This window comes from Chenopodium quinoa, unplaced genomic scaffold (genome assembly GCF_001683475.1).
Source record: "Chenopodium quinoa cultivar QQ74 unplaced genomic scaffold, ASM168347v1, whole genome shotgun sequence".
Lineage (NCBI taxonomy): Eukaryota > Viridiplantae > Streptophyta > Magnoliopsida > Caryophyllales > Amaranthaceae > Chenopodium > Chenopodium quinoa.
Genome location: NW_018742642.1, coordinates 1 through 11,761, shown reverse-complemented (window position 1 = coordinate 11,761; position 11,761 = coordinate 1). Strand labels below are relative to the sequence as shown.

At 37.1% G+C, this 11,761-nt stretch overlaps 2 protein-coding genes across 2 annotated transcripts; both read right to left on the bottom strand.

The window, feature by feature from the left end:
- Nucleotides 1–278: 278 nt before the first annotated feature.
- Nucleotides 279–3,083, bottom strand: LOC110721946. Its single transcript, XM_021901183.1, has 5 exons — nt 2,865–3,083; nt 2,720–2,779; nt 2,326–2,583; nt 1,909–2,223; nt 279–306 (listed from the first exon to the last, which is right to left on the bottom strand). Exons 1-4 carry the CDS (start codon nt 3,081–3,083, stop codon nt 2,059–2,061), a joined length of 702 nt encoding a protein of 233 aa, XP_021756875.1. The 3' UTR covers nt 279–306; nt 1,909–2,058.
- Nucleotides 3,084–4,451: 1,368 nt separating this feature from the next.
- Nucleotides 4,452–5,954, bottom strand: LOC110721945. Its single transcript, XM_021901182.1, has one exon. It carries the CDS (start codon nt 5,952–5,954, stop codon nt 4,452–4,454), a length of 1,503 nt encoding a protein of 500 aa, XP_021756874.1.
- Nucleotides 5,955–11,761: the final 5,807 nt, after the last annotated feature.

The following is an 11,761-nucleotide window of genomic DNA, read 5'->3' as shown; positions in this document are numbered from 1 at the left end:
GAGGTGTACGTGTAATGCAACTAAGACAGTATCATTGTATACTACCTGGACATAATCCAATATCTTATCAAGTGTCGGTAGGCTAGGAAAATTTTTGTAGTTAAGCGGTGCAAGTTCGGAATCCCTTGTCACCGTTCCCAGAAAAAACTTGAAACTCTTGCACAATCTCCTTAGTAGGTCCAACTGGCTAACCTAATGAGTTCAGAACAATCATAGGACGCTCCTCTCTTGAATGTGCGTGAACTTTGTGGAGCATTGTTCGACCTCGCTGTTTTTTCCTTTTCGAGGACAATTCACTTGATGTTTCTGTGGTAATAAACACTGCATTCGTAAGTTTATCCAGCTTAACAAGTTTATATATATAAAGTAAAATCTCTGACCAATATAACCTTAGATTTAAGAAAAAAAAAAAAAAAAAAAAAAAAAAAAAAAAAAAAAAAAAAACTAAAAAAAGAAAAAAGAAAAAAGAAAAAAATAAAACAGAAAACACCACACTAAAACAGAAAGCAGCCAGAAGAAACAGAGCTTCATATAACAGAACAGAACGAGTGGACAGACGCATATTTGCATGACCACGACTCATAGTAATTTATCCTCTTTTAATAACCTGATTTAGTCTGTTTGTTTAAGCTCAAGTTAAAAAAAAAAAAAAAAAAAAAAAAAAAAAAAAAAAAAAAGCCCAAGCCTACTTTTGGATAAGGTTCTTGTTTGACCGTAATAAGCCCAAGTCCGTTGGAAAAACTCCTTGTCTGATCCTTCTTCACTCAAATCATGGAGACATTCCGATGCCCAAAGTCTTTGCAGCAATTGGACTTGCATTGTCCGTGACAACCTTAACTCTGTCACCAACATCGAGCTGAATAATCAAAGCCTCAACGGCACACTCAGCACCCTTGACTTCAGTGCACTTCCTAGTCTTACAAGCTTATCCCTGAATATCAACCTGCTGCAGGGTCAAATCCCACCAAGAATTGGTAATCTTTCTCAACTTACTCACTTAGACCTCAACAGTAACTTGTTTGTAGGTGTTATACATGCTGAAATCGGTCAGTTATTACAGCTTGAGTACCTTAACCTGTATAATAATGATATAGCTTATGCAGTTCCTGTTGAACTTAGTAAATTGTTGAGGTTAAGTTACTTAAATATTGGATCAAATAAACTTAATGCAGAGTTTCCAAGTTTCTTATCTAGCTGCAGGAACATGACTTATCTCGATCTCTCAAAAAATACATGAATTTACTAAATCAAAATAAAAGTGGCAGAAATTCTTTATGGAATCAAGTTAATAAAGATCAACTAAGTTTTACCTATAACACTTGCTTGATATATAAGAGAGGAAAACAACAGCATAACAGCGTCAAGGAGCACCAACGCAGGACCAAAGAACAACTGAAAAACAAGCAGCCAGCACCAGACAGAAGAAACAAAGCTTCACAGAATAGCATAAACAGCCTTGCAGCAGAGAGCAGCAAACAGAAGCAAGTCGCATATTAGCTTATCCACAAGGTATACATATTAGCAGAACCTTGTGGGCTATACATACACAGACACACACACACAATTCGCATTTTAGCTATTCGCACCCCAAACTACCATTAATTCGAAAACAAAATCCGCAAAAATCAGCTAAAATCAAACCCTAAATTCGAACACTAAATCTCTGAAATTCAAAATCTAAAATCGAACTATAGATCCGCAAAAATAAGCAAAAATCGAAGCCTACATTTGCAAAATCGAACTAAAAAAAATCAAACTCCATGCGAAACTCTTAAAATCAAATCAGAAAAATCGAACTCTTAAAAAATGTTATCTGCTGATCTGTTATAAAGGTCACTCTGTGTTGTTGTACATGAAGTACATATATGTATGTATGTATATAACAAGAATATCATGATCAGAATATACCTTCCATTCCAAACTGTGCTATAACTGCTCGGTCCGCTGCTTCATTGCCCTCATCATTGCCCTCACAATTGAACTGAAGAGCATCATCGGTCTCATTCAGCTGCTTATCATCATAATTTTGCCCTTTTTCATGCACCTCACTGCTCATCATCAGCGCTTCATCTTTTTGTCGTTTCCGAAACTCGAGGTAGGCTGACATTGAGCCAAGAGAACAGAAGCTCTTTTCTTCACAAATGCCTTTGTTGACCCCAATTGCTGTTCTTGCTGCTTCCTTTGAATTTCCCGTGTAGGAACTGGATGTTGTTGAGAAGAGACCTATAAAACAAAAGCAAAACAAGTAATGCATAAGTCAAACAATTAATATATATAAGTAATACATATATATACAAAGCAACAAATTCAAGTTACTAAAGATACCTTTTCACATACTTGTCTTTTTCCACTACCAAGAGTTTCCTGTTCCATATCAAAGTCTCCTGAGGAGCCATCATCTGTATGCCTCACACTCGAACAAAGTATGTCGCGTGTTTTTTGTTGCAGTATCTTATTCGCCAAGGATCCCGATCCTTGGGCTGACATTCTTTCAGCATTATACTTCAATTTTCTGAGCCTTTGTAACTCATAGTCTGGAAGCTGACTTTGGGAATCAGAAGCTTTTGCTTTACTCCCCTTCATCTGCAAAGCCATTCAATGAGAACATGTTTACAAACCATAAAAGATAATAATATGAAAAACAATGCAATATAATATAATATAATATAATATGGAAAGTAGTGCAATATAATGTAATATAAATTGTTAGGGAAAAAACCATCAGAAAGCTCTCTAGGAGGGATTTGAACAGCATAACGCCAACCATCTCTATTAAGATCTTCAACATAAAACACTTGATGTGCTTGAGATTCCAAGATAAATGGTTCTTCTTTAGAAATTGTCTTAGACATATTAATCATTACAAGCTCATCATCGTCTTTTTCAGAGTGAAACCACACACACTTAAATAAGACGACACAGAAGTAGCCATGGTAAGATATTGAAATAATGTCTGTTATTGAACCATAATAATTGACATTAGCCTCAATAGGATTTTGATCTTTGGAACTTGCAAAGCTATGTGTCATGGCCGTTAGAGTGACTCCACTATTTTGAGTTACACAATTAGCATCGCGCTTCATGGTATGGAACCTAGCTATAACCATTGACTGAGTACCCAGTATACTTTTTAGCAATGTAAGAAGGATCTTTTGATAACCATATGATATTGTTAGGGATGATGTCTTGGCCCTCTTCAACAATGAAATCAACTTTCTCCCTAAACCAATCCACAAAATCCTTGCTGTGATCTTGAATGCTATTCCATTTCCTTTTTCCTCTAGCGCTTACAAATTCCTTGTGCTCACTATGAAATATAAAAAGATTACTTTATTAACACTACAATTAAAAACATATTGAAAACCAAGAGAAAAAAGAAAAAAAACTACATTTTGGTTGGTAATCTAACCTTATATATTTTCTCAACTTCCTCGCAGTCACAATTGAACAAGACATAACGATGCGCTTGTACCCATTGATTGTGATCAAGTATGTGTTCACGGTCTTTTTTCTTTGATGTCCTTCCTTTCCCTTTTACTGGACGTCCTACCTTAGGAAGAAATGATTGTGATGTACTACAAGCATTAACCTGAAGTGTGGCCGAGTTTGATCCTTTCAAAAATCTAGCTACAAAGGCAACACATTCTTTGGCTAGATATCCTTCTGCCATTGAGCCTTCTGGACGAGCTTTATTTCGAACATCTTGCTTTAGTCCATGAAGATACCTCTCAATCCCATACATACACCTTGAACTTACAGGTCCACCCAATTTAATTTGGCCCACTAAGTGTAGAGGTAGATGTACCATTATATCAAAAAAGGCAGGTGGAAAAATCCTCTCAAGTAGGCATAATGTTTCAACTAACTCAGATTGCAATTTTTCAAGATGTTGAGGATCAACCATTTTACTCCATATAATTTTAAAAAAAGCACAAAGTCTAATCAAAGGAGTAGCAACATCTTTGGATAATGTTGTCTTCACTACAATTGGGAGCAAATAATTCATCATAAAATGTGCATCGTGGCTTTTGTAGCCTGCAATTTTCCTTTCCCCAACTTGTACACATCGACCAATGTTAGAAGCATAGCCTTGAGGAAATTTGGCATTTTTGAAGACTTGGCAGAATTTACGTTTTTGCTCCAATGACATCCAAAAGCGGGATCTTGGAAATTCTTCACCACCATCTTCCAATTCTCTTGGTTGAAGCTCCGGCATCAAATTAAGCTCTACCAAATCTCGACGAGCACTCTTATGATCCTTGGTCTTTTGAGAAATGTCTAACAATTTCCCAATGACACTATCAAACACATTTTTCTCAATATGCATTACATCGAGGTTGTGATGATTAAGACAATGCTTCCAATATGGTAACTCGAAAAGAATGACCCTTTTTTTCCACGGGTTCGGATCATCAACATCACGCCTTGGTTTCTTTTGCTTCTTTCCAAATTCATTTGGAAAAATCACGCAACAGATTAGCTACATCAATTCCATTCAATGGAGTAGGTTGATGTCTTTCCTCAACTTTCCCATCAAAATTCCTCTTATCACAACGCCAAGGGTGAAATGGAGGTAGAAATTTACGATTTGCCCTATACACATTCTTAGCACTATAAGGCAACCACTCAGAATCTAATTCATAATGACACTCAGGGCACGCCAAGTATCCTTTTGTGCTCCAGCCAGATAACATCGCGTAAGCAGGAAAATCACTCACGGTGGTCATCAATGCTACATGCATGTGAAACCTCTGGTTACTCGAAGCATCATAAGTTTCCAGTCCGAACTCCCACAAATCCTTCAAGTCCTTCATTAGTGGTTGCAAATATATGTCAAGGTCATTGCCTGGGGAAGAAGGACCCGGAATTAGTAGTGCTAACATCAAATACTCAGGCTTCATAATCATCCAAGGAGGCAAGTTGTAATTTATCAACATAACTGGCCAAGTACTATGTACAATACTCATTGAGTTGAACGGGCTGAAGCCATCTGTGGCTAGTCCTAGCCTCACATTGCGCGGGTCATCAGAAAACTCTTTGTATAAGGAATCAAATTCCCTCCAAGCTTGGCCGTCAACTGGATGATGTAAAAGATGATCAGTTTCACGCCCATCCGCATGCCAAGTCATGTATCTCGCCGTCTCTTGACACATAAATAGTCGTTGAAGCCTTTTCTTTATCGAAAAGTACCTAAGAATCTTTTGAGGAATTCTATAGGTCTTTCCCTTACCATTTTCTATGTCATCCTCTTTGTCCTTTGATTTCCATCTTGGTGTTTTACAAACATGGCAGCTTGTTGCATTTTCATGCTCTTCCCAATATATCATGCAATCGTTTGGACATGCATTAATCTTTGTATAATCAAACCCCAGCACTTTCAAAACACTTTTTGCTTCATTGAAAGAAGCTGGCAACTTTGCATCAGGCAACACCTCCCTTATAAGCTCTAATATATCTCCAAATACGGCATTGGTTAGATTATGATCACACTTTAAAATAAAAAGTCGAATCATGAAGGAAAGTTTTGAGTGATTTTTGGAACCAGGATACAATTCTTCTTGCCCTTCTTCAACTAACCTCAAAAACTTTTTTGCCTCATCATTTGGCCCATCTCTAAAAGCATCACGTGCATCATGCAACAACCTCACTACGTCATCGCTAGATTCATTTGGGATGGACCCTTCATCATTATCCAAAATAGTTTCTTCTCTTTGGATATTGAACCCTAAATCTGATAACTTATCCGATCTTGGAACAAAACCATTACAAATTAAATGGTCTCTCACCACACCTTCACACCGCCAAAAACGATAATGACTAATTTGACATGGACAACAAATTTGATTTCCTTGAGACTTAATAGCAAAAGCCCTTTTGACATATTCGTCGACTCCTTGTTCATATTCATCGCTCCATTTGGCAAACATCCACCAATTCTTAGTTCCACCTTCCATTCCTTAGGGTAAAAATAGAAATTAACAGTGTAAATAGGTGCCAAAGGATAAAGTCACATAACCTGTACAACTCTCATTATTTTTCATGGAGGTGTTCTCATGGAGGTGCGGCACAAAGGTGATCAATGAACTATATAATTCTATCCCAGACACTAAATACACCCCTTCTAGATAAGGAAGTGTTATTGTCAAATAGCTAACATATAATGCAGGAAAATTACCAAAACACAAGATGAACACCAAGCTAGCCTATACTAATATAGTGTGTAAGCAGACTCAGAATTAATGACAAGATACAGAGTTATAGACATTAATTGGGTTTTACACATATTCCCTACATAAGTAAAGATTAGAGAGCTTTAAACACAAAAAATTAATGGTGGCCAAGGGAACAACGTTGCACCCACAGGTCGGACTTAAATTACATACTGTCCATTCTTCATTAAATCCAAGGGCCTTAAATCAATACTATAGCAAAACACTACTTAAAAACACCAGAAAATGCCAAAGAATTACAAAAAAAAACATTATTTGCATCAAAAAAACATCGTAACATTCCACAAAAACATTATGTGCTCATTCCCAATATCATTGCCCGGTTGGAACTTGTAAAAAAAAATTGGCTTCTGAGAGTTCTAACCACACAATAAGCAATTATTTATAACAATAGTACAAACATCCATAACATGCAGATATCCAATTCAAAATTTCAAATTAGCCAATAAGTTGCATTTCAACTAAATAACAAATTGCTGCAACCAAATGGAAATGCTTTAAAAACTACCCCTGCAAAAGAGAATTTAAGGAAATAGAACAAGCAGCCTAACCTTGAGTAAGGGATGCAAATGACCACCTTCAGGTGGAAGACCTTTAGCTTTAAAGTTGTATTCTTTTGAGTTCCAAATCCTTCCAGGCACCACTGAGATAACATGCCAGCATTAGAAAGTCAAACAGCAGGAAAAAAAATAACTAAAACCAAGCCCCCGCCACAATGTCAACAAGTCATAAAAAGTTTGCTCATAGCAACACAAGAACAGATTACACTCATTATAGAGCACCAAGGCACAAAAGGCTAATTGGTAAGTATGCCAAAATTGGCGAGAGGGTATGTCACAATGTAAACTGTGCAAAGGGATCACATGACACAACAAACTTCACAAATGGAACAAGGCCTGAAGGCCAACAGATTTTCAAACCAATTCATCACTGAAGCTTAAAGATCACCACTGGAAATACCATCAATTTATCAGAGCAATACCAGGCTTATGCAATAAATGCAACATGTGTGTGTGTGTGTGTGTGTGTTTATGTTGCATGTCAGCTAGGTGAGCTAACCATATCCAATTTGTGAAGATAGAGAAATGTGAGTACAACACAATTAGAATCAAAATACAAATGACAGAAAGCTAGTTTGAATGCAACAATTCCAGGATATTAAAGGCACCAACTGAGTCTCTAACTCACTACAAGTGACTGAAATACATGCAGCAGTCTTCATTTTTGCTACAGGAAAAATTGCCAGTGGCATCCCTCTTAAAAGACCTAGGATGCAAAACTATAATAATTCTTTTAGACTGTTGTAACTTGGTAGGGTACCAAACATCGATAAGATCGAAAGCCTCTTATGTCACCTGCACTACGGATTGCGATAAACCAGGGAAAGAAAATTTTAAAAAGGGAACAAAAACATGCACAAAAACAACAGAGCACTATTAGATTAGCAACCAGTGGTCAAGCTGCTAAACATTAGTATATGTCAGATTGTCAGGCACATGAAACTTACGTTGCAAAGTCCATCACAATTGACAGTCCCTAGAAGATACTATAGCTGCATCATTAACTAATTAGTAACTACGGTGGAACACTCTGGGATATGCACACAAACCTCAAACTTGATTTGCATGGACAATATACCTTGTTTCACTTAAAGGTCAAGCAAGCCATAGAAATTTATTTCCCTATTAAATAGTCTAAAAAAAATTAAAATGATTGCTGTCCTTGAATAGTTAAATGGCTTCAGAAGGGATCTTTCCCACAATTATTCCAGAGCCATTTACAACTGCCAGCTTTCTTATAACCCATGGGATTCTACTACCTACTCAAATCAGCCAATCATGGCTTCAGTTAACATGTTCCAGTATTAATGGGCATGTTGATTACTCTTAGGAGAGAGAGAAATTAGGGAGGATTTTTACCTTTTGAGGATGTTAATTAAGAGGGGGATAATGATAATGATAATCCTACTAATTTTTCTTTTTTATTTTGGGTTTTTTGGGGAGGGGAGATATTCAATAAGTAGATTGTACTACAGGGGAAAAAGGGTATATGGGTTAATTTTGGTCTTTTTTGTAAATGAATTAATGCAAGTTTGGCAATTAGTGTCCCATTTGCAGCAATGATATATGTACAATCTTGCATGTTATATCTTAAGGGTTATTTAAAGCTTTAATGTGTTTAAGTTTGTCATCATCTGCTTAAATTAGCTCAGCAAAACTCAGGAGAAAATTATTTTACCAAAAGTACTTAAATTTATAGCAGATCAACATAATGAAGATATAACAAGCAATTACTATGACTAACACAGTATGCTACACTATTGCCTCAAGTCTACTAGCTTGAAATATCAAGAACTTGTGCCCTCGCTATGAACTACGAGTATAAATACATACAGCTTCTTGCACTGAACATGATTGAGAATGACAGTAACAAAATTAGATGAAAATCAGACACAAGCATGCAGTAATCAGTTTAGTTGTTCACTTACGCTTAGAAATTCAAATATGCACTTATCATATCCTCTCAAAGTATGAAACTACAATTACTGAACTAATTTACAAAAAGTGAAGTAGTTTCTCCGAGTCAACAGTTAGTTAGAGAATGGATCACTTAGGTGTAACAACAGCACATAGGGTTGCGGTTAGCTAGCAAATCGATCACTTAGGTGTTGATACTTGCTACAACACAGGGATTCGCAGCACAATTCAATTAGCAGATCATGTTAGTGTGGAGATAACCCATTGCTGCTAGCCTGTTATGATCATAGATATCTGCTCATGCAATCCTCAGGTTTCTAAGAAAAATGGGAAAGAGATATTTGATGTTGACTGAATGCTCTAACTACAACAGAAATGCACCTATCAAGCACCTCCAAATCATCATTCCTCAATTGACAGAAATGTGAGTCTAAATTCAGGTTTTTCCTCCAGAAAAGAAACTATGTGTCTATGTTAGATGTCGAATTTAAGTCCATCCACAAAATTACTAAGCACTTAAAAGATAGATGACTTCATATTACAAAATCAACAATGGCAACAACAGCCACTAAGTAGTACCTATTACAGTTTTGATGGGAGTGAGGAGAGGTCTACATTTGATACGACTCCACCGGTAAAGGCATACCCTCAGTCGTAATCAAGAAACAGAAACTAAAAAAGAGACTCCACCAAGGTAGTATTTCAAACAGGTAGTCATGTCTATTTTCTTCTAAACAGGTAGTCATGTCACTCCTAGTTGACATATATTTAGACCCGGAAAAAGCACAGCAGCATTGAAATTGCTCTTCACATTATAAAATGGGAGTAATGCACCACGAATAGAGAACATCCGTAGCTGCAGGCTGAACATTGCACTGATGCAAAAAAAATAACCTTCGAAGCAACTAAAGACATTCGGTGACATTCAATGGGAGATAACTAAAATTTCACAACAAAAATCAGCTAACTTCAACAGGTTTATGTTAAGTATTCCCAAATAAACCCCCAAAAAAATTAGGGTTCATAAATCGAAAAACCACCCCCAACAACCACCCTCAAGCAAGCAATCAGCCACATGCAACATTCGAACAAATCAACAAATCTAAATCCAAAGATTCGAGCAATCAGCCACATGCAAGGTTCAAACTAAAACTAAATACAAAACAAAATCAACAAATCCATGGTAGACGAAAATTGAAGGTATACCTACCTCAGATAGAGATTCGAGCACAGCAAAACAAACGGCGAGGAAGGAGAACGAAGCAACGGCGGCGGCGAGGGAGGAGAACGAAGCAACGAGCAGCAGCGGAGGAGTACGAAGGAAAGAGAGCAGCAGCGAGGGAGGAGAACGAAGGAAGACTGCTGAGAAGTTTGGGAATTGGGGTTTCAATTTCATTTTTGGCTCTAATATTTCAGCATTCCAGGTTTTTTTTTTTTTTTTTACTCATCCGTTGTATTAGGTATTATTATTTTTGTTCTTTTTTTAGTAATTGGGGTTTGATCCGTTGGATTAGCTCCAACTGAAAAATTAAAAAAAAAAAATTTCGGGAACACTATCCGTTGTGTTAGAAGAATAATCCGTTGGATTAGCTCATCTAATACAACGGATTAGTTTATCTAATACAACAGTTAGTATAAACCGTTGTTTTATCCCTGTTTTAGTGTAATACAACGGATTAGCCTTGTCTAATACAACGGTATAAAATTAGCCGTTGTATTAGCTATTTTGTACCATTGCATTAGATAAAAAATGTAATAGTGACAGCAGCCCTGGCAGGCTGCACAGCCAGCCTAGGCAGCTGCACAGTAGCCCTGGCAGGCTGCACACAGCCCTGGCCCTGCACAGTCAAGTAGGCAGGATGCACAACCAATGTTACGAAGTTTGGCTTGATTTCGGTGAATGCACATTGATTTTGGTACGAAGTTTTTTGAGAAAAACTAAAATGCAAAACACTTACCATTGTATCATCCCAAAACATTTGAAGCAACCCTTTAGGTATCTCTGCCCAGTCAAGTGTGATCGGTATTTTACGAGTCAATATCCCAATGTGTGTCGAATATTTGCTGCGCCATTGCCCAGTAGGTTGACCCAACTCATCAAACTCAAGAATCATGGGTTCCCCGGGTTTCTTAAAAGCTTTTGTTGCACCCCTTACCTTTCTCTTCCCCGGTGCCTTTCCACCACCACTGATTTTCACTTGACGTTGCATTTATCCTTGTGAATCACGTACAAACTCGGAGACAATATCATCCCTAATAGGGGGGCACATTCAGCTTGTATCTCATAAGCATCAAGCCTACGCTGCAAGTCATCATGAGCTTGGTCTTCTGGTTCACCCAAATCTTGCTCCTTGTTGACATCATACAACTCATCACCAGATTGAGAACTACTAATGTCTTCATCATCCATATCCTCTTCGTGGTGAAGATATTCATCACCACCCATTTTATGTAGACACCTACCACCACAAGACACGCAAATAGTTAGTAATTAGTAACATGTTTACAAGTTGAAAATGCTTAAAAGTCATTGATTTCATGCTAATTCAAGGTTATAGGAGCGAAATAAGTTCAAAATGGCAAAAATGAGCAACTAACTTTCCCAACTTGTTTATTTTCATTCCTAGTTCGCATCTAATCCTTCTAACAACTCATATTTGGTATACAAAACATGTTTACAAGTTGAAAATGCTTAAAAGTCATTGATTTCATGCTAATTCAAGGTTATAGGAGCGAAATAAGTTCAAAATGGCAAAAATGAGCTACTAACTTTCCCAACTTCTTTATTTTCATTCCTAGTTCACATCTAATCCTTCTAACAACTCATATTTGGTATAAAAACATGTTTACAAAAAATTACGATGCTTAAAAAAATTGTACCTCATTCGAGTATTCCCTCATTGTGGTCTGCTCGAATATAATTTGCATCCTTGTCTACATCATTTGCTACATCAAGTGTAGGGGCGGTGAAAGGGGCGAATCATCAAACGCATCATATTCGTCCTCGTCTTCAACATCTCCAACCCCTAAAATTCTTCTTTTGCTAGCAAGGAC

What these genes read in the sequence shown, in the direction of transcription:
- LOC110721946 (XM_021901183.1), bottom strand. Translation starts at nt 3,083, where the DNA reads ATGAAGCGCGATGCTAATTGTGTAACTCAAAATAGTGGAGTCACTCTA. An exon ending in TCCTAGAGAGCTTTCTGATG is followed by an intron (nt 2,584 to 2,719) that starts GTTTTTTCCCTA and finishes ATGGCTTTGCAG; the next exon opens with ATGAAGGGGAGTAAAGCAAA. An exon ending in AAAGACAAGTATGTGAAAAG is followed by an intron (nt 2,224 to 2,325) that starts GTATCTTTAGTA and finishes TTTGTTTTATAG; the next exon opens with GTCTCTTCTCAACAACATCC.
- LOC110721945 (XM_021901182.1), bottom strand. Translation starts at nt 5,954, where the DNA reads ATGGAAGGTGGAACTAAGAATTGGTGGATGTTTGCCAAATGGAGCGAT.